The sequence below is a fragment of the Ischnura elegans genome, chromosome 1 (genome assembly GCF_921293095.1).
Source record: "Ischnura elegans chromosome 1, ioIscEleg1.1, whole genome shotgun sequence".
Lineage (NCBI taxonomy): Eukaryota > Metazoa > Arthropoda > Insecta > Odonata > Coenagrionidae > Ischnura > Ischnura elegans.
In genome coordinates, this window is record NC_060246.1 from 91,995,475 (window position 1) to 92,018,159 (window position 22,685).

Genomic DNA, 22,685 nt, shown 5'->3' on the forward strand with positions numbered 1-22,685 from the left:
ATACTTGAACTTAGAAACATAGCACAGCTTTGATATAGGAAATAATAGTATCTTTCAGCATGAAGGCAGTGGGGTAGCATGCTTGAGGGAATAAGAAGTTTTGATTACAGTAATTCTATTTGAAAAGTACCTATATACCAGTAAATACCAATGGAAAACATATGCTCGTTGAGCGGTTTTGCCATTGATAAGTTGAAATAAAAGCCTCATTTTGTATTTGTACTTATCCCATTATAGTTTTTCTTGGAATATTTCTATCTTATTATTGGCTATAAGAAATATTTTTCTTTAGTTGAATATGCTTTTTGGATCACGGATACATTTTTCTTCGTTGTCATTTTTCTTAAATATATTTAAGGAAATTGGTAAAAATGTTAGTTTTGATTATGGCTTACATTTATCTATTTTTTTTATTTAAATCATATTTTATTACAGTCCGTGTTTGCTTTTATATCTTTATTTTGTCGTTTTAATCATGATAAAGAATGACTTTAACCAGTACTAAAAGCATATGAATTCACAACAGTTGATTTTTTACCCATTTTGGAAGCGTAATTTTTATTTTGATGGTTTATTTCAGAGCATTTAGCTGTTTTACTTTCACTATTTAACATTTAGGAGGCTGCATAGTTTTTTGTTTGAATTCCGTGGTAAAATATGTCAATCGTTCACGAATCAATTGATATTGAATTAAATGAATGGCTCGTGCTCTATCTCGTAACCCAATCGTCTCTAAACGTGTAAATTAGTCTTCGAATTCAAGCTCCAATGTGAGGGTGTTGTCTAACCTAATAACTTCGAAGCTCATTTCTGTGCTACATGCATGCTCCCATTCCATTTCCCTGTAGTCGTAAACGTTGAAAAATATCTCGTTCACAGTTTGACTGAATGCGATGCGTGTGAATATTGGAACGAGATAAAATGTCCGTCGGATGGGCGCCTTTTGCGTTATTCTAATGCTTCATCCGGCATAGTTGGTGGTCTAATATCTTAATACTGCTGTTTTCTGAGACAACTGCACTATTAGCGTGTTTCGTATTTTGCCGTAAAAATTGTGTTGGTCACCTATCGATATTTTTCATTAGCTGTCCTCATTCCATTTAGATTGATTTTTAAACAGACCTAGATGAATAGGATCCTCTACTGATATTTTCCAGTCGAAAATAAATATTTATTTTAATCTTCAATATGCCTTTCTCCTGCTAAGGGAGTCTTCCCTGGAATTGTAATCTTGGGCAACTTGATTTTTTGCACTAGTTACCGTCAGCTATAGATCCTCAATTTCCTTTTTGGTCACCCTGATCGTTTGTGGCGGCAAAAGAAGTGGCTTGTTTTATTTTTTTTCTCGCATAAAAACTGTATCCCTCCGTCCAAAAATCTCGACTGTCACCGCGTCGATCAACGAACCATTCCGTTTCATCTGCTCGGATCATAATTGCTCGCGTCCGGTCACCATGAGCGGTCGATTGAGAGAATATGGACACGAAAATACGCAGAAAGCTCGTTAGAGGGAGATGGTGTAGAGAAAAAAATTAAATGGTGGTGAACGCCTGACCTTCCACGCATTCTCTTTCACTTTCTCCAGATCCATCTCCCCCCATACCACACACCCCTCATCCCGCTCTCCAACATCCCCTCCTTTTCTGCAGAGCTCACCCTCTCTCTCTCCCTTCCCTGCACCCAGCCATAAACATTCCCACCGCCTTTTAGGCCGTTGCTCTTTATAACTAATTTCAATAATCATAATATTTCTATTACTAGTTTCAATTTATCCCTGATTCAAAATTACATCTGAGAACTGCTGCAAAAAAGTTTCAATGACATTGATCTCTGATGAGTGGCCGGTATGCTTTATATTTAGCCGTTTCCTGACCTAAAATGCCGTATAAAGTTTTGAGCCAATGGAGATTAAGTTCATCATTTCAGGGCACAGGTCATTTTCCTTATATTTGCCACTGAGGGAACGATAATTTGAGTAACCTCGGCGACGAGAGGTGATTGCATTTTTCATCACACTTTATTTGATTTAGTTTTCATAATTTCTACTGATCTCCGCAATTCCTTTGTCCAACTATAAATAAGATCACTTGCTAGAATATTCCAACATATTTTAGTTTGGCATTTCGGAATTCCCTCTCTCTCTTTACCTCTAACGCTAGCCTTGCATAGCTCAAACTTAAAATGATGGATCATTAATTATTGAATATTATAATAGAAGGCCCAGATCGTGAACATTTAAGTCAACTCATTTTAAAAATGAACACTCCATGGGATTTTATATTGAAATATACACGAATAATAATTTGATGATGCGCGTGCATGATTGCATCCCGTGGTATTCACATCGCGCATGGTTCTTCAAAAAAATTTAGATTCCCGTGCTTAATTTTTTTTCTATTTTGTTCGTTTTTCGAGAGGAGTGGCAGGTCACCTCATTCCTGTAAAATACGGTCCTGTTTTTGGTATTGCCTTAAGACCTGAGTATAACTTCACGAATATTTAAATCAATGCTGTCGGACCATCAGCGTACCATCCATCTACTCCCATAGCCTCCCCTCCTTTTCCCGCCCTCTCTCCCACACTTCTCTTCTGCAGAGCTCTCTCTCTCTCTCCCTCCCCGCACCCAGCCGTAAACATTCCCACCGCCCGCATCTCTCCCCTGGACCATCCGGCAGCTCGCGAGAAAGTTTGGGATCCCTCCCCTCCTCTCTGGAATCGCTTCTATTCTTCTTTTTCGTCGTGATGCCCGTCTCAGCTCCTGAGGCCAAATTATCGCTCTTTGCGGAAACCTCGCGTCGAAGCGACAGTGACTCTTCGTGTCACCTTTCTGGGGAAAATTACTCGCTTTCTCCGATCCAGGCGTATACTTGCGGCTGAAGTGGTGTCGGTGAAGTTTTTTGATGTTCGCGGGGCCGTCTGAATACAATGGCAGAATCCAGAATGAGATGGTGATGTTAGTGTTGGGAGCATACTTCTTTCCCCGATGAGGAGTTTCATTTTGCGATTAATATCGCATAATTCCTGTTTATGTAAATGACGGTGAATTGCGAAGTGAATTGATTTGCGTGTTGGGATTCATTCGAGCGGTTTACTGATACGGAAAGGGAATTGTAGCCCAGGCCTTCGAAAGAAACAATGAATGTGAAATTGCCTAAAATCAGTCTTTGGCTATAGTAGAAAGTATTCATCGGAGGAAGTGATAAATATTATGGACTTGGGTAGATTTTGTCTTTAGCATGCTCGTAAGATATTTTTAGTTTTGTGAGTAGTATCGTAAAATAATTGAAACGACATATGTGGGTATGTGGGTCTCTCAAAAAAGTAAATAGTTTGCTTGTCTGGCCATCAGTTGTTATTTTGCCGAAAAATCTGCGGTTATCTATCAATCTAGATATATAAAAGAGGGTGTCTGTTTGTCTGTCCATTATGCGTATCCATACGGTATTGCGACCTAAGTTAGTGCATAGGTGCTCTCACTTCTCCTTATCAGTCAACTTTTTTCAGTCGTATGACTATTGGTGAGCACCCTGATTTGACCATTGACCCTAATTTGCGTGGTTTAGTTACATGTAGAGATAATGCGGCAAATCCACGTTCAACGTGGATTGACCAGGCGAATGATTTTTTCTCTGTGGATTTTTCGCACAATTTGTGCATTGCGGGTGACTCCATAAAGATATCACCGTGGCTAGTCCCGGTATTATTAAAAAAATGTAGAGATATATCTGTCTGTCGAAACTCTCTGGATTAAAGCGCTTCCTAATTCTAAGTGTTACGAAGCTGTGTAATAAAAAATTTAGCTACGTGTATTTCACTTTGTGTGAGGTGTTTGCCAGAACTCATAATTTCTGCTTCATTTTGGTCTCTCATTTTCCTTTGACCTATAACCTTTACGAAGTGGTGATGCAATTCGGTGTGTTTGCGTACACATCTTTTTTTACGTGAGCGTTATTGAAAAAACACCAATACATTCGATTTGAAATTTCAAAAATTATTCAAAATTTTAGTGTTTTCGGTTTCGTTGAGCACGTTTTGCCCATGTGGTGATAGAATAAACGTTAAAACGAGTCGGCTGAAATTGGATAGTCGATTTCTAAAATTATTGATTTGCTTCATCTGCAACTTATTTTAAGGTTGATATTATCCATTGGAGAGATTTTGAATTCCCGCATGATTTTGAGGGAGGAAAATGTGTGTTATTCAGTCGCTTGGTGGGTAGTTTATTCAGCGCCTAAAATGTTTTCGTTTGTTGATTCGCGGTGTGATTTCGTATGAAACTTTCGATTGCATCGCGATATGATTATTTCTCAAAATTTTCCAGCAAAATTGATTGCATTTGGTGCCTTATAAGTCTCGCGTTTGCGATGTCATGGGACGACAGGCGTAATTCATTTCACCTTGTAATCATTTTCCTTTGATGGAGATTGGAGATCACCTTTTACTGTACCTATGTGTCTGATCAAATGTAAAATAAGAGTTCATATTCGGCCTTCTGGTACGGCCTTCTGGCACTTAAATTAGTAATTCTATCAGTATTTTTCTTGATAAAGCGACTGCTAATTCCAAACATTGATCAATACATTTCTATCTTTAGACAAGTTACGCTGCCAGAGCCTGTATAAAAACGTGGATATGCCAATCCAATTTCTATAATATAAACCACGGATAGCCTGTTTGGCCGTCATTCGGTGGGGTAACGGTTTAAGATCATACTTTGAAATTTTCATGGAGATAAAATATGTCTCGTTTCTCGGGCAACCACCTTACGAAGGTTTATAGATTATGCTTGGCACAGAACTTTTTCGTTGGCCCCATGTGGTCCACGGGTTACTGACACGTGAGCTAAAGTACCATGTACTGAAGAGGGGAGGGGAAGTCGTTACGTGCATTTGGGACGCTTTTCCCGTGCCATGACATCGTTGGGGGAGTGAGCGGTTCTTTCACTGTGTCGTGTCACCCGGAGGGAAAGCGCGTTGCGCGGCGCCAGTGCTGTCATCCTGTCAGTGCTCCGTATTAGTCCTCGGAAAACCGTCCTTCGAGGACTCCTCTACCAACTATAATCTTCACCCTCCATATGGTGCACAGCACTTACTCTCCCGTTGCGTCAATCTCGTAATTTTCCCCGCCGAACTTCACCGTGCCATCATTAACCATTCCTCTCTCGGTATCAATCGCTTGTTTTCTACCGCCAATTAAGATTACCCCATCGACGACGAGTTCTCCCTTTCGATGTATGAATTGGCGTTGCCGTTATTTTTTATTTTCAATCCCCGGCAGAGATGTGTAAGACCGGAAACCGATCAATCGGATAACATCGATTATTTTGGTATCAGCTCTCCCTTGTATTACGCAAACTATCTAGTTTGCCCTCGTTTGCTTCATTTAAAGGGATACGTTGGATATTTTTTTCGTTGTAATTCAAATTGACGTCAGTAAATACATTCTAATGCAGTCGCTCGCGAGAGGCTTTCGAGGTATTCTCTGTTTGAATACGCATTAAACGAATCATTCAAGCGAAAAAAATCACTTTCCCTTCAAGAGCTGGATTCAATTTCTTCGTTACCATATGGTTCCATGGAAATAAATGGGATACTTCTCCTGGGATAATTTTTAGTGGTAGAATTGTAGCTGTTTACTCTTTACTCATATATTTTACCGTTTTTCATTCTTTATTTGAAAGAATAATTTTACTGTAAACGTATTATATGTCTAAACACAGAACAAAGGAGAAAAACATTTTTGACTTGAATCGGTTATTTGCGTTTAAATAGACATTTTTGTTAGTATTAAGGTGATTCGAGATTCATGAACGCTTTTCAATTTGCAGCGAGACGATTTTTAATTCATGGAGAAATTGGCGATCAGTTTTACGTGCTCATTAGTACTTTCTATTTTCAGCGTTACTGTAGCTATGTTTAAGGATTCCTCCACGAAGTAAAATTTGCTAAAATCGACCAAATACCTTTATATTATAAGACACGATCTCAGGCGTTATTTTGTGGAATTGCTTCATTATAGAATAAAATTATGTAAAATTACTTTGTTTTATTCCACACTTTATTTTAAATAGCACGACCCGGGTTTCAGCATCTAAAGATACCTGTACCTGATGATAGCATTAGATGCTGAAACCCGGTTCATGCTATTTAAAATAAAGTGTGGAATAAAACAAAGTAATTTTATTCTATAAATATTTTTTTCCGCATTTTATTCCAGTTTGCATTTCGCATTCGGTTTTGTACGATGCTCCTTACCTTTTCTTAGTGTCCTTTCATTGTAATGGGTGGTCATATAATTTATGGGTGCGATGATTAAGAAAATCAATCCAGTCGTCAGCGAAGCCTATCAATCATCCTTTTCCTCTCCTCAGCAGGATCTCTTGACTTCGAGGCAATTTCACGTATGATCAAACTTGTGACGAGATAAGTTGTGTGTGACCGTGAGTCAAACTGGTTCTATGAGTGAATAAGAACTTTTTGGGATATCTCTCATCTGATTGTTCTCTTAAGAGGACGCATCATTCTTTCTCGTCCTCTCCTTTTTCGTCTTTTTTCGCGGAAAATTGCTCGTTTAAATGTTGCATTATCATCTTAAAATTTCTGACTCGGCCTTCTCAAAAATTCCTTTTTTCTCGGGAATAAAAATATTAACAATTCATTCCTACTTCTCGTACATTGGTCTGTATTGTTTACATTAATAAGCAATAATCATTTATGATAGCCAACGTTTTGAAGTTGATAACCCGATAACTTGCTTCAAAAACCATAGTAAGAACTTAAGAAATATTTTCCTTCCCCTTAATACAATCGCTGGGGTATATTCACCTTTATCAGTACAAATCTTAAAATTAAGAATTTAAATTTGCACTTATAAAAATGAAGTAAATCCAGTGATTGTATTAAGTATAGGAAATATTCTGACTTCATGGTAGTGGTGTTTATAAAAATCGAAACGATGTCCTAGAGATATTATAATTAATTATTAATGCTTAAAAAATACCGACCAAGCCTTGTGAAGTAAGGAGATATAGTTTAAAAAAGTATTCTTGGCCACGTTTATTGAATGAATGACTCCAGATGACCCGAGCAAATAGTAAAATTGAAACCTCATTAAACACTGAAAAGAAGAAAATATATGTAGAAGGAATTGGGGAGAGAGGGGATAGTGCAACCGTTGAGTCGTTGACACCCTTGATCGATGTTTATTTGCACTCTTGCTTTGCTCTTCATTGTTTACTCTCCTCCGCTTTCAATCTGGTGGTCTTATTCTCCTCTCCCACCCTTTCTTCCTCTCTCTCTTCAATCCTATCTCTCTTTCTTTCCGTACTCGTTTAGCAGTCTGCTCCCTCGTCCCCGATGAAACTTCCTGTACGATGTGTGTGCGCTCGCGCTCCGATAAATTGACATGGGGTAGGACGAGAGAAACAGCCCGGTGGAGAGCGATATTCGCCGCGCGTGCCTTGGGATGTTATTCGGAACGCTAACGAGTGTCTGTTCGGAATGCTTTATGTCCTGGGAGAGAGAGTAGAGGTTAGCCAAGACGCCGGCGTGAGCTCCAAGCCCGAGAGGGATAATCGGGCATTGAAAACCGCGATCGGTCTGTTTAGCTGCGGACTTTCTCCCCTCACTCTTATTCAGCCCCTTTGTAAAATTTCATCTTTTTACTTGGTACGACGCGAAGGCGTCATTCTAAAACCTCTCTTTATTACAGAAAACGAGGGTAAAATAATTATTAAGTGAAAAGGCAAGTGTCTTTATATCATGCGATTTAGTTTTTACCTGAGAATGAGGTTGCATTGGCAATATTATTGCAAGAGTATGTAGATTAATTATAGCAGTTAATAGACGGGTGAAATTATTAATTTTCAATGATGAATGTTGTTAAAAATGAAAATAAATATTAAGTGAATGCCTGAAGGAACTCTATTTATTATTATACTCCGCTCTATGCACTCGAACTATTAAATATTTATTGGAGGTATACATCATTACGAAGACATACCTCTATACTTTAGGGTGAAGTTTAGAAAATGTTTAAATGTTCGTGGTTATAATAATAAAAAATACTATGGGGGCATAATATTGGATGGTAATACGAAGCACTCGGGATAAATGCCTGTTATTTACCTAGGTATAACCATCACTGTAAAGGATTTTCAGTTTACTTTCTGAGAGTGATTTTTAATGTGATATGCGAATTTTACGTCTTAATTATAAAGATTCCATTTGTTTCTAGTGAACGGTAGTGTAATTTACTCATCGATTGTCCTATCATTTTTTTATGATTGCAAAAGGTTAATTGCAAGGTTAATAATAAGAGTGTCATTTTTATTTTTACGCTTATCTGCGAACGCAATTATTTATTGGCTTCATAGACTGGCCCATCAGGTCTTCACCGTAAAAGCGCGTCATCTCACCCTTACAGTGCCTTCTCATTCGAATTTCTCCTTCATTCGCTCATTTGTCCATTTTAGCGGAGCACGCCGCCTTTCGCTCTCTTGTCTGGGTATCAGGAAAAGAAGCGACGGTTGACTGCTTTTGTGTCATATACCATATGCTATTTCATTGCGGACCTCCCGAAAACGTCAGCCGTATTGACCCCGTTTTTCAGCGCAGACGATGCATTTTCTTCGTCATTCTTTTCTCACATTTCCGCTTTAGTTACGTTGATCCTTCATGTTATTAATTTAGAATCACAGAGAACATTCAGCCGGCGTTGAATGACACTACATGGTACGGTAAAAGTACACGTTTCCACATCTAGCGTTAGTGGTGAGGTCACGTATTTTTACGCGTTTTTATGAATTGTGATTAGTTACGCCCAGCAGATTTCAGTTCAACAGCAGATTTAGCTCGCGATAATTGTTGACGTTTAATTTCATCATCGAACTTTTCATTTTTCAGAACAATACCCGAGTGAAGTGTGTGAGAGTTACCCACAGAAAAATGAAACGATTACGGAAGGGTGTCTTATCATTTTCCATGCGTACATGCATCTTTCCCCACTAAGGAATTATTTTTGACTATTTGGACCAAGTTTTTGTTCTTACAAAAAATAAATAATGTGTTTAAAATATATATTTGTATCTAAAAATATGCATTAGTTCTCGAGTTATGTGAATTTAATTGTTTATATGTACCTTCCCCGCAAAAATGCTAAAAATGGCCTGCCCGAAGGACTATAATTCAAATATAAAGGTCTCCGAACTAAGAATTGTTAATGATTTTTCGCTGTTTTCACTATGGTAAAACATGATGCTTATCTGGTTAAACATTATTTTTCGTATAAAAAGTATTACCAGTGGAAATCTACTCATCGTTTCAGCATGCATTAAATCTTTGTGTGTGAAGCATATTTAGTTGCATAAGCGACTGTGGAGGCATTGAGAACGTTGGCTAAAATGGGCTCTATTTCAGGCTGAACTGCGGTAACCCAAACCGGCCCAAAAATTCCCTCCCACGCATTCAACAGCAGATTTAGCTCGCGATAATTGTTGACACGTTTAATTTCATCATCGAACTTTTCATTTTTCAGAACAATACCTACCCGAGTAAAGTGTGTGAGAGTTACCCATAGAAAAATGAAACGATTACGGAAGGCTGTCTGTGGCACGCTTATCATTTTCCATGCGTACATGCATCTTGCTCATGCGATGACTCAATGGTGATGAAGTTATTCATGCAATTATTATGACTATTAATTGATGCATTGAATTCCAAAATATATCTTGTCCATAAACAAAGTTTTAAGAAAAACTACTTTTCTCATCGTCTTCAAACATACCAAAGCCATTGCATTATTTATGTGATTAGTTGATCACATTCAGTATTTCTGCTAGTTTATAGTGAAACACAGTAACATGATAGTAATGGAGATAAGTAAAAATGTAGCGTATGAACTGCAGAAAAACATAAGAGACAAGATTACAAGAATACAAATAAAACATTTTAAGAAAGTATGAAAGGGGAAGAGGGGAGCATAGTTTTTTTTACAGACAAATGGGAAATATCTAGGTTGATGAAAAAGTCAGATCAGAGCAGGAAAGGATCGACATTATCTTTAATCTTAATATTCTCCTGAATATCCATCACAGAAAAAATCGGTACAACAGTAGCCTCCAAGGTATATTTCATGAAAAACTATTCATCCCGTATTCCTCACAAGTGGGCTGCTGACGTTTTGGAATTCACAAACACCATATGATTTCTTATTACTAAATTTGACAATGTGTTCGGCTAAGGTCTTAAATTATTGATTAATAATATCATTGTTTGTTTTTCCCCTCAGCATCAGAAGGCGCGGGCTCAGACGGCGTTCCAACAGCAGCAGGGCGGCGGGAAGGCGGCGGCGGAGCAGCACGAAGCCCTGCTCAGCGGATGGAACAGGAACCACGCGGGCAGCGGCCAAGTGCCCGCGTCGCCCGTCTCCTCGATGCCCTTCCACTCGCTGCCCACCACCCCCGTGTCGCACCTGACCTCCCCCCACCACCAACACCACCCGCCGCCCTCAGGGACGCCACCGCCACCCGGCGACGTCGACCCGCGCACCGCCAACGCAGTCCACGATGGGCGACACTCCCTCCTCCAGTTCGCCATGTTCCACTTCCGTCAGAGCCCCGAAAAGTAAGTGCCATTTCTCAATTTTATACTCAATATTATATCCATAATCCGCTTTAAGATTATCATTCACCTTTTTCTTACGATACTACGAGTTATTAACGTTATCGTATTGAAGCCTACTACTTCATTGCAGCAGAGAATGGCGGATGGAATGGCCTCGTTTCATATAGGTCTCAGATGCTGGCTAATACATTTGTGATATTTCTCGGTCTGCGGTGCTTAAATGTAATCACCTCTGGACAACTAACCGAATGCAGGGCATAGATAATTGGGTGGGTCAGGGGGTACATTTTTTAAAGAATACGCGGGTTTTAGGTCGATCTGCATAGGTATACTCAATGATATTTTGACTAAATTCGCCGGGAAAGCATTAGATCTTACTCCATCGATTTACGTAATTGATCGGCTAATTGTGATTTGGTAAGGTAGCATCGCAGAGGAATGGGTTGAGGGGTTGGGACCTTTTTATCCCTTGGGGCCGTCCATCTTGGGCTCTCCTATCGTTATTCTCGATTTGCTGTACCGGAGGAATTGGAAAGTTCCCCCTCCACGCCCGTCGACCCAACACCCTAGGACACGGTCTCGCCATATTCCTTTTAGCCAATGGAACTAATCAATTCTATGAGATCATCAGGGTTCAGATGATTACGAAAGCAAAAGTGAGCGGATGGTATTGGTTCAGAACGATTTTTATAATACTATGCAAGGTCAATACCTTTTCAGGTTTTTAAAATAAAAGTGGGTTTCAATTAGGAAAATTCTTCTTTAGTTTAAGGAAAAAATCATTCGTAAGCTATGAAATTCATATAGATCCATCATCCCTTAAAAGTCGTCATTTCCATTTGCAGCAGAGTTCTGGTCAGTCTTCGTCTTGTGATATTTGTATTTTTCATGCCTCCCAAGATTAAAGAAGGTAGATCAAGATTATGTCAGCATTTTTTTCTCAGCGTTAGATGTTTTATCCTTAGTTCACTTTCAATATTATCATTCAATATTTTACTCCGAAATTGTTTATTATCAACCTTGTCGCATTACCTTGCCATCGCCTTAATATATACATTGATGGATGGAGCTGCCTCTTTAGTATACGTTTTAGGTACTGGCTTGTACTTAACTTATACCTCTCGGCGTGTATGTAAGTGTGTATTATCTCCGTACGAGAACCGACTGATTGCAAGGGCGTAAATAATTGGGATGGGTCAAGGCATCCTAACTCTGAAGCCATTTTTGGAGGTCAATTGGTAGGCTGAAAGGAAAATAGTCGTCAATTGGAATTTTTTTGGGAAAAGAATGTCTGGGATGTATTCATTACCTTAAATATACGCTTTGATTGTTAACAATTGTCAGTTTTTTAATTATTTTTTTTCAAAATTGCATATACTAATGAGAATCATAAAACGGCATTCGGTAGCATAGCAGTGGTAAAATGCTATATAGTTTGCTCATTGTCGATCGCATTTTGTCTGAAATTATGGGATAAAAAACTTGAAGCAATGAAACCTCCCTACATGGTAATTTATTTTGGTGAACCTATAATGTATAACTTGATTTATCGAGCGTTTTCCTGTTTATATTAATTTAAGTCCAGCTGAAACTTTTGTAAATTAGAGAATTATTTTTCTATGGATTAAAACGCTGTCGTTTAATCTCTAACATTGAAAAATACCATATTTGTCTGATAGTTTCCATTGTTTTTATCTATCTATGGGATGGAAAGCAACACCTCAGTTCACTAAATCCCTAGATATGGTTGCAATTAGTGACAAGTGCGACGAGCCCCGTATCTGTTGAACGTGCCTGTTTATCTTAAGTGCTTGCTTTCCAAATCCCTAGCAAAGGTGATGGAAAATAAGGCACATAAATATCCCGAAGAACCGTAGGAAAAATTCATTTCTTTCTATCAGAAGTATGAAAAACTCTAACTTTGTTAATGGATCATTGATTCCTTATAACTGGAACGTGATTTAGCCTTATGTTGGCATTTTTTCTTTGCTCCTTTGTCCTTTCTCTGCTCATTTATCGGAACGTTTTGTCATATTTTGGGTCACCATACACTTAGTGAGTGATGGAAACAGTAGCTCCCGCATTTTGTTTCAGTAGCACGTTCTAATAAAAGAAGGAAATGTCACTTTTTAACTTAATTTAACTTAACTGAACTTTATTAAGAGACCATATAAAATTAGCTTTATACTATGCATCTGCTGGAAAAAGTAGTTAATTGTGTTCTATTGGAGATGTTTGTATATACGTAGAATATTCCCTATTACACCTAGAATCTTAACTTCTTTGTGACAAAGAACTAATATGAAGCCCCATAAGCGTGTGAGAATCACGATAAAAATTAAACTTTTGGCATCCCTCAGTTATTGAGATGTTCGTAAATTAGTGTAATTTTCTTCAAATTCCAGTTAGTTGAATGAAAATGATGCTACAGTCGCTAGGTCAAAAAAAGCATTTGTTTTTAAAAGATAAATACAGAATAATCTACATTCTGCATGTCCTTACGTGTCTTTATGTCATCAATGGGTGTAATTTATGAAGGCAAAATCTTTCTTTAAGATGATACGTGAAAATTATATGTGCTGATTTGCACATTCCGTGAGAGAGCTCCCAATCACTAATGGTTAAAAAGATGGAATAGTGATTAGTAATCGATTTACCGTCCACTTAGTTGACTTGGTAATGTTATAAAATTTGTCGTCCCGTGCCTCAACACCCCATTCAGCTGATCAGCCATTCCCCATTGTTTCCTTGCTCTTATAAATTAGTCCCCATGTTGTTCCACCTCAGGAGAGCAACCCAGTTCCTCACGCATCGTGGAACATGAAGAGACGCGTCAATCCCGCTAAGAAGTTCCGTAAACTCATTTTCTAACGGCGTGATTATACCTTTTATTTTAATTGATCTTCGAGGTAGACGTTAATTTTTCAGCATCGCGCTTTTAATTTCACGGCCAGAACGCACCCCCAACGGCGCGTTCCGTTTCACTCGAATGATGATCTTGGACTAAATCTCAAGCTTTTTCTTCCACCTCCGTTTTTCCGAAAGGGGTGAGTGAATCGGGGAAAAATTCATTAGTTCGCGAAAGAGTCTAATTTATCAGTCGTGATCAACCTTGTTTTCCTGCGAACCGCATCTCACTCATTATTTTTGCGCGATGCGTCCGAGAAAAATTTGAACGGAGGGAATTTATCAAATTCATTATTGCCGATTTTCTGATACTCCTGTATATATTTGTTGGACACCACCTTTCTTATCATTTAGGTAATGATAGGAATAGTTGATTTTCGGTGGAAAGTGTAAATATTCCGATATCTGTAGTCGTAAACCATAGTTTTATTGAAATGTATCCAAACGTCCTTCGAAAAGGAGAAATCTGGTATTCTAAATAGCATGCGTACTGAACCGCGTTGTGTAAGGCCCTAGGTTTTATTCCAAACTTAATAAATTAGCTAAAAAGTTCTCTTCACGATTTCATTCGTAATTAATTAGCTTCATTTGAATTATAACTCAGTGCAGGCCTTCAAAAGAAATAAAGTTTTAAATGTCAGTATTAAGTTATGATAAAAAAAACTTGCACTGTGTCGCTACGCTAATGTTTTCGTTTCCCGAACGATGCGAATCGCTCTGTCAAGTGAAAAGGGAAGGGAGATATCCTCTTTTTCAAGGAATATGAGCCTTTTTCCTTGACAAAGACAAAAGGACCATCTTCGCGATCGGGAAACATAGGATCACCCTAAAATAAGGGATGGCAATAGAAATTAAACCAAAGTCAAAACCAGTAAAATGTCAATAGTTTCGTTCTCAGGAGCGAAATGTAGAAACAAAACGAAATGGATTTGAACCCGGGGAGCTAAACACAGGGTAAAAACGAAATCGGAGTCAAAACTACTTCGGGTTGAAACAAAACCAAAACTTTGGTACGAAACGAAACGTAGATAATGGAGGGACCACGTGCTTCACCTTCGAACAGTTTAGTTTCGACCCACTCACATAGGACGAAGTATAGTTGAATGAAGCAGAGGTTTGATCTATCGCCATTAGATGCATGGGGCACTCATATTTTTAACCATGGTCCGTATATAATGGCCATGTTTTTAATGTTAGCAGGAGAACAGTGAACACGAACTGGCCATTCGATTTTTAATCTCGATGTTTTCTTACCTCTCTACACGTATGTCAAACGTAATGGGTCGAAGCTATTCCCTCTTATCCCCCTCCACTCAACTTCTGGGATCGAAGCTTAACTATGAGCAGCGGCGTTTCGATTAATTTAGTTTCGTTCCTAGGAGTAAAGTTTCGTACCTGGTCGAAACAAAACTCCTTGGTGATTTTTATTTCGTGAGGAAACAAAACTAAACCTTGGCCTCGTATTTTTGTTACCCTCCGGGTTGAGACGAAGCCTTTTCGTTACCCTCCGGGTTGAGACGAAGCCTTTTCGTTTCGATTCACTGGCCATCCCCGCCTAAAATTAACGCAACAACGTACCCCAAGTGTTAATAATCACCATGACGAACACGAGCTAAAGCTCTTGCTACTAAATAAGTATTTAGTGTGAAAATAACCGTATAATTTTTGTGAGAAAATATCATACCGCAATATTGCGAATGTAAAGGACCGTGGCTGTCGACGCCTCCAAGCGTAATAATGAGTGAAATAATGTCTAGGGAATGGTTACCATGGAATGAAAGGCTATATTTTGTACTGATTGAGGGGCTAACGTTGAGGTGGTGCCGATGAACGTGTGTTGGACCATGGGAATGCAAAGTATCAGCGTGGGGTTGTCATTCTCCGCTCTTTTCTCCTTCGCCCTCAAACGCAATCTCCTCCCTCTACCTCCCAAGCAACCGAGCGTCAATACTGGAAAAAAATGTATAAAATCTCACCATTCTTCTTTCTGTCGTCTCGTTGAATCGCCGCGGACAGAATCCGGTTTCATTCTCTAGAGTAGATTTCTCGGTTACGTATCCCATTTTTGGAGTTAAAATGCTTCGAAGAGTGGAGTCGGAGAGGAGGAGGGACAGAGTTGAAGAAATGAGGCGTCGTGGGCTGCAGCTTTTATAGGAATACGACCTAAAGGAGGCCGCCTCGGCCGTCGGAAACGTTTCGTCCATTGGGGATGGAAAAAAACGAACAAATGGTAATGCTCGATGAGAGATGGATAGCAATAGGACTCTGAAAAAATGTCGGAAGCGCAACAAATAATAACGAATTGGATATCTTTAAACATTTCCTCTTTCAACGGACATATGTTAAGACCAACTATCGTGAGAGGTTTCATGAAGCATTCTTCGGTTCAACAAAAAGACGCGTGCAGAGAGGTGGGAAACGATGCGGTCGTGTTTGAAGATACCGAATGTTGTTCGCTCATCTTTTGATGTAGATTCGAGCTCGCTTCTGGATAATAATAATGTTGGTACCTCCCCGGAATTTCAAGCGTGGAAAATAGATTTTCCTGGGATATTTTTTGTTTTCCATGCGAGCGTGCTTCATTGTGAGAAGAAAATCAGATCGTTTGTGTTGTCACTGTTCCTGGGAACCATTCATTCCATCTCCGATTGTGAGCAATGTTGGGAAAACGCGGGTGGTACGAGAAAACAGGGAGAATTCAAAGAATTTTTGTTAAAGTTTTACGTACTTTTCGTAATTATTTCAGTTTTTCTTTTTTGAGGTTTTATTCTGGTTACTCATGATTGGGTAATATGCGCGGAATTTTTTCTCTTATCTCGTCAAGTTTTATAATTTTCAGATTGGTGCGATACAAAGCATCGAACTCAATCCTTGAGGATTATGCGGTTTATTATTTAAATGGGCACGGATGGTTTTGGCTATCTGAGTCAAATATCACTTGTTTTTGATGGCCGAACAATATCAAGTTTCCTTATTTTTCCATGAAATGTTAATATTTTCACTTCGGTTACGCAGAACTGTCTCATATCTTAGTAGTGATGGTTCCTTTTAAGAAGTACGTACTTTTTGAAGAGTTATCCTAATTTCTCCTGATAAAACGCATTTTTAAAGTATTACAATCACTAAAAATAAATGGTAAAATGTGCAAAAGAAGTGAAAATCATCAGCGTTCTGCGAAAACTATTGAAGGGAGGGAGAATATAAAGGAACTTTCCCAAAAGGGAGATAATTATAGGCATTTTTTCAAAAAATCACCAAGTATAACCTGAAAATGTGAAGATAAGCTAGGTACTAATCATATAGGTTAATCAATTATGGTTGACATTGATTCAAGAAGTCAGCCACTCAAAATTATCAACTTAGCGATGAACCGATAAGAGTGGTACGGTGCTCCTTTTGTGGACCGTGGCTCGTGTGTCCTTTTTAAATCGCATTCCTTTTAAAGTGAGAAAGAGAGAGAAAAAAGCTATTACCCGATTCGTCACTTCCCCGTCTCTCCTCCCTCTCTCGTCTTGGTTTTATTTCCGTGCGTCTCAAGTGTCGTCGACCGGAGGCGCCTCTACCACGGGCGAAAGATCGACGCCCTGGGAAGAATTGAGTTGGGGTTGCACCTTTCGCCCGTAATTGAACCTCATAAATAAAGTAAATACGAATTATCTTCAGCGATTTTTGGCTTCTGCCGTAACGACCGAGACTGGAAAGGCAAAATGCCAAATTTCAGGATTTCCGAAGCGTGACTAGCCGATCCCGACAATAGGTTTTGTGTTCATGTTGATAATGTCGTTTGGAAGTTTTATTTTCATTTATTGTGGGGTTGAGGAATTCGGTAAAAACTATGTAAAGGTATTTAATTGGCCTTCTAATTTCTTTTCTATTTTCCATACAAATACATTGGATAGAAGTAAATTTGTTGTCCTCAGGTTCAGGCTACTTCATGATTGGCTGAATACGACGATAGCGTTTGTTTACTCATTGTTCCTTTCAATTGGAGTGAAAATTTTATTGCGATTAAATAGGCGTATCAATAATTTAGTCAAAACTATTTATGAGTGTTCAATTTTCTTACTTTTACCGTAAAATGTGAATTTTGATACTCTGCATTTGAAACTTCTAAAAATATGAAACCAGTATTTGAGATCCAAATCACAGCTCAAACCGATAAATATTAACTGAGGAAAAAATTCTGTATTTTCCCATGCTTTTAAATTTAAATATGGCCGAATGTGATAGGGTATCGTTATTCCGTTGCATTGAGTTCAGTGCGTCGCAGAGGGTTTTGCCCCTCTTCTCCAGTGTCCCTTACATCGGAAGGAGGAATGTGATCTCGTTTGGTTTGGCGGACGCAAAAGGAAGACGCCAGAGTAAGGAGAGCGGGCGGAAGGAAGGAAAAGGATATGTGGAAGGGGGTGGGGGATATGGTGGTGTGGGAGGGGAAGGAGAAGGGTCATTGGAGGGGGAGGTAGATAGGGGAGGGGAATAAAGGACGTCTTGTCGCGCGTTGATGTCTCTCACGTTTTTCTCTGGATATGAGCGGAAATATGTCTTGGCAGAGTCGTCATTGGTAGTATTTACTTACGAGTGATCTTGGTGATTTTTACATCCGCATCACAGTTGTCGTTTACATTGTTTTATTTATATTATTCTGTGTTTAATATTTATGTTATTTTGTGATGGTTTTAATATCGATATAACGGACGCACTGATTATTTTAAATGATAATGTTTCCTTCTCAAAAAGGTTAAAACTGATCGTTATTCGCAACAGTCTCCAGTTATTAGATGAGAGATGATGATAACCTCAGACCAGTCTCTTCTCTGGTGAGATTAAAGTCCCTTTACCCCCCAATGTTTGCCCTATACTGACATATGTAATTCTACTGCGAGGTGGACAAGGTCATGACTTATGAGACGGAGAATTTAACCCTAATTATTATGAGAAACACGTCGAAGATGAGTAGATTTACCAAAAATGTGTTTGTTGGACAGGTTTTCTGCTTGCTGTTTCCATTGTTGCCTATGCCTCCTGCTGCAATGCACTCTAAAGACTCCTGCTGTTTTTGGGAAAATTGCACATCTAGCTGAAGGTTTTTAAGCTCCTAGAGTAATAACTTTGCTCTCATCCCCGTAAATCAATGCAGTAATCTATACTGTACTAACGATGATATACATCTTTGATCTCTGCTATGAAACGTTAAGCATTGTATTGCTTGCCGAGCGGCTGTGAAAGCGTGATCTGTATTTCGTTGTGAAAATGGACCGCTGCAAAGTTATTTTGTTTTCACTACATTACTATGAAATTCAAGTCATTTTTTTCATGGTTGCGCGTATTGGATTCAAATTTAATGGCCGAACTAAATGCAAAACTCAGAAAGTGCATTTCTATCTCTACTTTATCTCATGCGATTGTCTTATCCCTATATCGCGTTAAGTGCAGTTTCGGGAAACGTTTACGGGTTATGTATGGCCTAGAGAAAGAATTGTTCTTGGAGAGAGAGAGAGAGAGCTATAACGCTATGTTGTGAGGAAAATGCACCTCACGGGAAGTGGATTTCGTTCGCTAAACACCTCCATTGTTTTTGTGGACCGAAGGAATCTAGAGTTTTTTGCACTCTCAGGCTTCGCTTAGAATACATCGCCTCTATGCATTTCCGAGATTACCCAACTATGGAGTAAATGGAAATGGTTTCATTCCGTTTGCTTCCATGAATGTCATTGTCATGCTGCATCCGGGTTAGTCAAACGTATTTTGACTTCCGAAGTCATTTATTTTGAACTTGCAAAAGGAGTTAACGTCATGGCTAAAGTGCCTATTTCAAGGCGAAGGCCGAGAAATGAGAGCTGATGGGAAAGTTCATTTCAAAAGCGTAGAATTGGTTTGAATGACATGCACGTATTTGTGTCATCGCTAATGGCGTTGAAGCATCACAAATTATTTGTTAATTGCCACAAAGATTAGATTCTTGTCCACCTTCTCGTATAGTTATCCATGGTCTCATTCAGTTGACAAAGTTCTTCCCTCACCCATGTTTCCATATCCTCGTCGGTGGGTCATATAAGAGACTTCTTAGAAATCACAATTGAGTTAGTTTACGTTCATATAAAAGGAAGTATTAAAAAGTAGTTGAAGTCAATCTTTTTTATTTTTTTAATCTCTACTGTAACTATTAATATGTACATAAAATATATTTCAAATATTGATTATAAGATAATGCTATTCATTTTGAATGGTATTTCCTTGTAAAGATATGTCCTTAAAATCTTATTTCATTTACTCTTTTACTGGAAAGTATGCAATAAACGAATCATTACAGCTACTGCTAGTTGTGCCATCGATATGATTATTTTTAATCATTGAAATTATTCAGTTATCAGCCGGAAAATAAGTTGTTATCGAATCGATTTCCGGGATAAAAATCTGTAGTTATCATTTCCAGTTTTGCATCTCTCCCTTTCTCTATCTCCAGTTTCATGATTGCTACCATCTTATAGTTATTTCCTTTTGTTCTTCGAAATTTGAAATAGTCCAAATTCTTTCGATGCGCTATATCCTGCGTACCCTATTAATGCGCAGGATATAGCGCATTAATTCCGAATGCTTTCATTCATTCTCTCCTTTGCTTAAAAAAAGAAGGGTATTACTGCCTGTTAGCCGAATTGAAATACGAGAGACCCTTAACCCTTTAAGGTCCATTAAGATTGCCGTCTTTAAATTGCATAACAAAATACGTCATTAGGCTAGTATTAATGCGTAGATTCCAAAAACATTTATATGAAAGCGATATCTCCGATAGTTTTTGAGAATCAAACTGGTACGTGAAATAATACCATTTCTCGCTTTCTTATGGTCCAAAGAAGACGTGTGTGTCCTTTGACAAAAAAACACTAATTTTGTGAAAATTAAAGCACAAATGCGAATTTTTTCGTACTAACTCCACAGCCATGGTACACATAAAGGATAATCCGAAGGTCCTGTTTTAATTGACCTTCTCATTTATTTGTTATAAACTATCAAATTTCCACTTCATAAACAGCATTTCATATGAACGTTTTTAGCAATGTGGAAACTAAAATATCTAAAGGATATTCCAATAAGTATTTAAAATTAGAAGCCAATAGCCTATTCTTCTATAGAACTAATTCTTACAGTCATACACCTTTTCATTTAATTTTGAGAGAATTTAAAAATTTTGGGGCATATATGTCCCTTGAACCTTAAAGCGTTAAGCAGTTTGGAATACACTCACGGTGGCACAACAATCGAATGGCATTTCATTTCCTCCATCCACCTTTCGGGTGCGACTTTTACCCGTTCTCACCGTCGCTCGCACGGTCGATTCTCGATGTTGTTCTTCTGCTTCCTCCCTCGACTGCACCTCGAAGCAGGATTCTCTCGTGATTCCTGGTCACCGCCCCTTCGGACTCTCTGGACGCGGCGTTTCTCACTCCTCCCTTCGCATTTTCTACCCAGCCAACATATGCGTAATTTATTCCCCTGATCCGTGCTTATGAAGCCGCGACCCCTGGCGGGGAAGAACGTTATTGCCAGTGGAAATGCGCCATTTGAGGCAGAGTCGAACGGATGCTGAAGTACAGGACTTTGCTCCTATCCATTATTTTTAAATACAGCGATTTCTTCGCACCTGGTTCTTCAATTCAATTTAGCTCATGCCAGCTCCAATCTTAATCAAATATTATAACGTTTTGTGAGCTAGTTATTCAAATAATACGTAAGCATTCGAAAAACTAATTTTTTCTCTTGGCTCATCAGGAGCTAATAAGTCTCTAAAATGACCCACCGACCAGGATATAAAAAACTTGGGATAGGGAAGAACTTTGTCAACCGAATGAGACCATGGATAACTGTACAAGAGGGTGGATAAGAATCTAATCTTTGTGGAAATTAACAAATAATTTGTGATGATTCAACGCTATTAGCGATGACAAATAGCATTTTTTTCGCAAATGTCTTTACTTCAGTATCTGTTTTTGTACTAATGTAATTTGGCTTTATTATCCACTTCTTATATTTCATAATCCCTTGCACCCCCAAAATAATGTCTTCGAAGTATGAGGTGGTCCAGGGAAAGCAACTTATAATAACCCTTACCTTGAATGTGTGTTATTCACACGCCAATGGCTGAGTCTGGGGTGAGATCTGTCTTCATCTATCCAATGTGAGTGAGTGATCTATCCAATCATCATCTATACAATCCACTCTTGAATCACTAAGTGAGTGAGTGAGTGATCCGTTATATGTAATATTTAGCACAATGTTTCTCCGCCTATATTCAGAATAAAATCCTTACCTGTATCATATTTTCCCCTCTATGCTGGCTGTCTATTTTTACTTCCATATCCCAAAAATCTATTTTTTTTTATATCTCAGCTCTGCGTTTTGATAACCCACCTGCTGACACCTGCTACGGTGGAGAGGATGCTGAAATCTATGGTATAGAAAAGGTGTGAGTTTTCAAAGAGAGGGATAGCGGAAGAACGGGTTTAATGTTTTTACCTATACATACTACGCATAGGAGTCACGAAATGTCGAACTAAAGATAGAAGGCGCAATAGCAGAATGACAACTTATAATAATGGATGCTAACAGCGGCAATCTAGCGTTAAGCGGTCTCAATCAATTAATTACCTCGATTTAATACGCATGTTTCCGAAGCATAAGAACGTTTAAAAGATTTCCAGAAGAAAAAAAGGCTTTTAAGATTAATTTAACTTCATAAAACTCTTCATTTGGAGGAGGATATAGGACTCTCAATGGTGTTTTATTTATGTATATTTGATGCGAGAGAGAAAAGACCCCATGATTTTGATCTCAGTTTCCATGACTTGTGACAATAGCCCTATGATAAACTTACCTCATGGCTCCATATGTTAGTGCCTTGAGTTCATTCAACCGTTCTTGTTTGTTTACTCCTCATCTCGTATCGCTAAGGCGTCACTTCTTCCCCGGTTTTTTTTTACTTGTTTCGCCATTCCAACCTGCAGTTTCTTTAATGCTCCTGGCTTGAAATGATACGTATGTATACATTATGTCTTCGGTCTGCCTTCGTTTCATGGCAGTGGAAAGCGTAAGCTGTTCTCGGAGCCTCTGATCTTTATTGCGTTGCGCAAATCCATTTATTTATGGCGTCATTCGGCCTAT

At 38.7% G+C, this 22,685-nt stretch overlaps 1 protein-coding gene across 9 annotated transcripts in view; it reads left to right on the top strand.

Annotated features, from left to right (window-relative positions):
- The window catches only part of LOC124165907 (unconventional myosin-XV), a 366,313-nt gene that overhangs the window by 280,176 nt on the left and 63,452 nt on the right, over positions 1 to 22,685 (top strand). For all 9 annotated transcript variants that reach the window (XM_046543447.1, XM_046543452.1, XM_046543465.1 and 6 more), the window contains one exon: positions 10,288 to 10,622. In XM_046543447.1, coding sequence (XP_046399403.1) covers positions 10,288 to 10,622 — 335 coding nt within the window. The remainder of the gene's footprint in view (positions 1 to 10,287; positions 10,623 to 22,685) is intronic.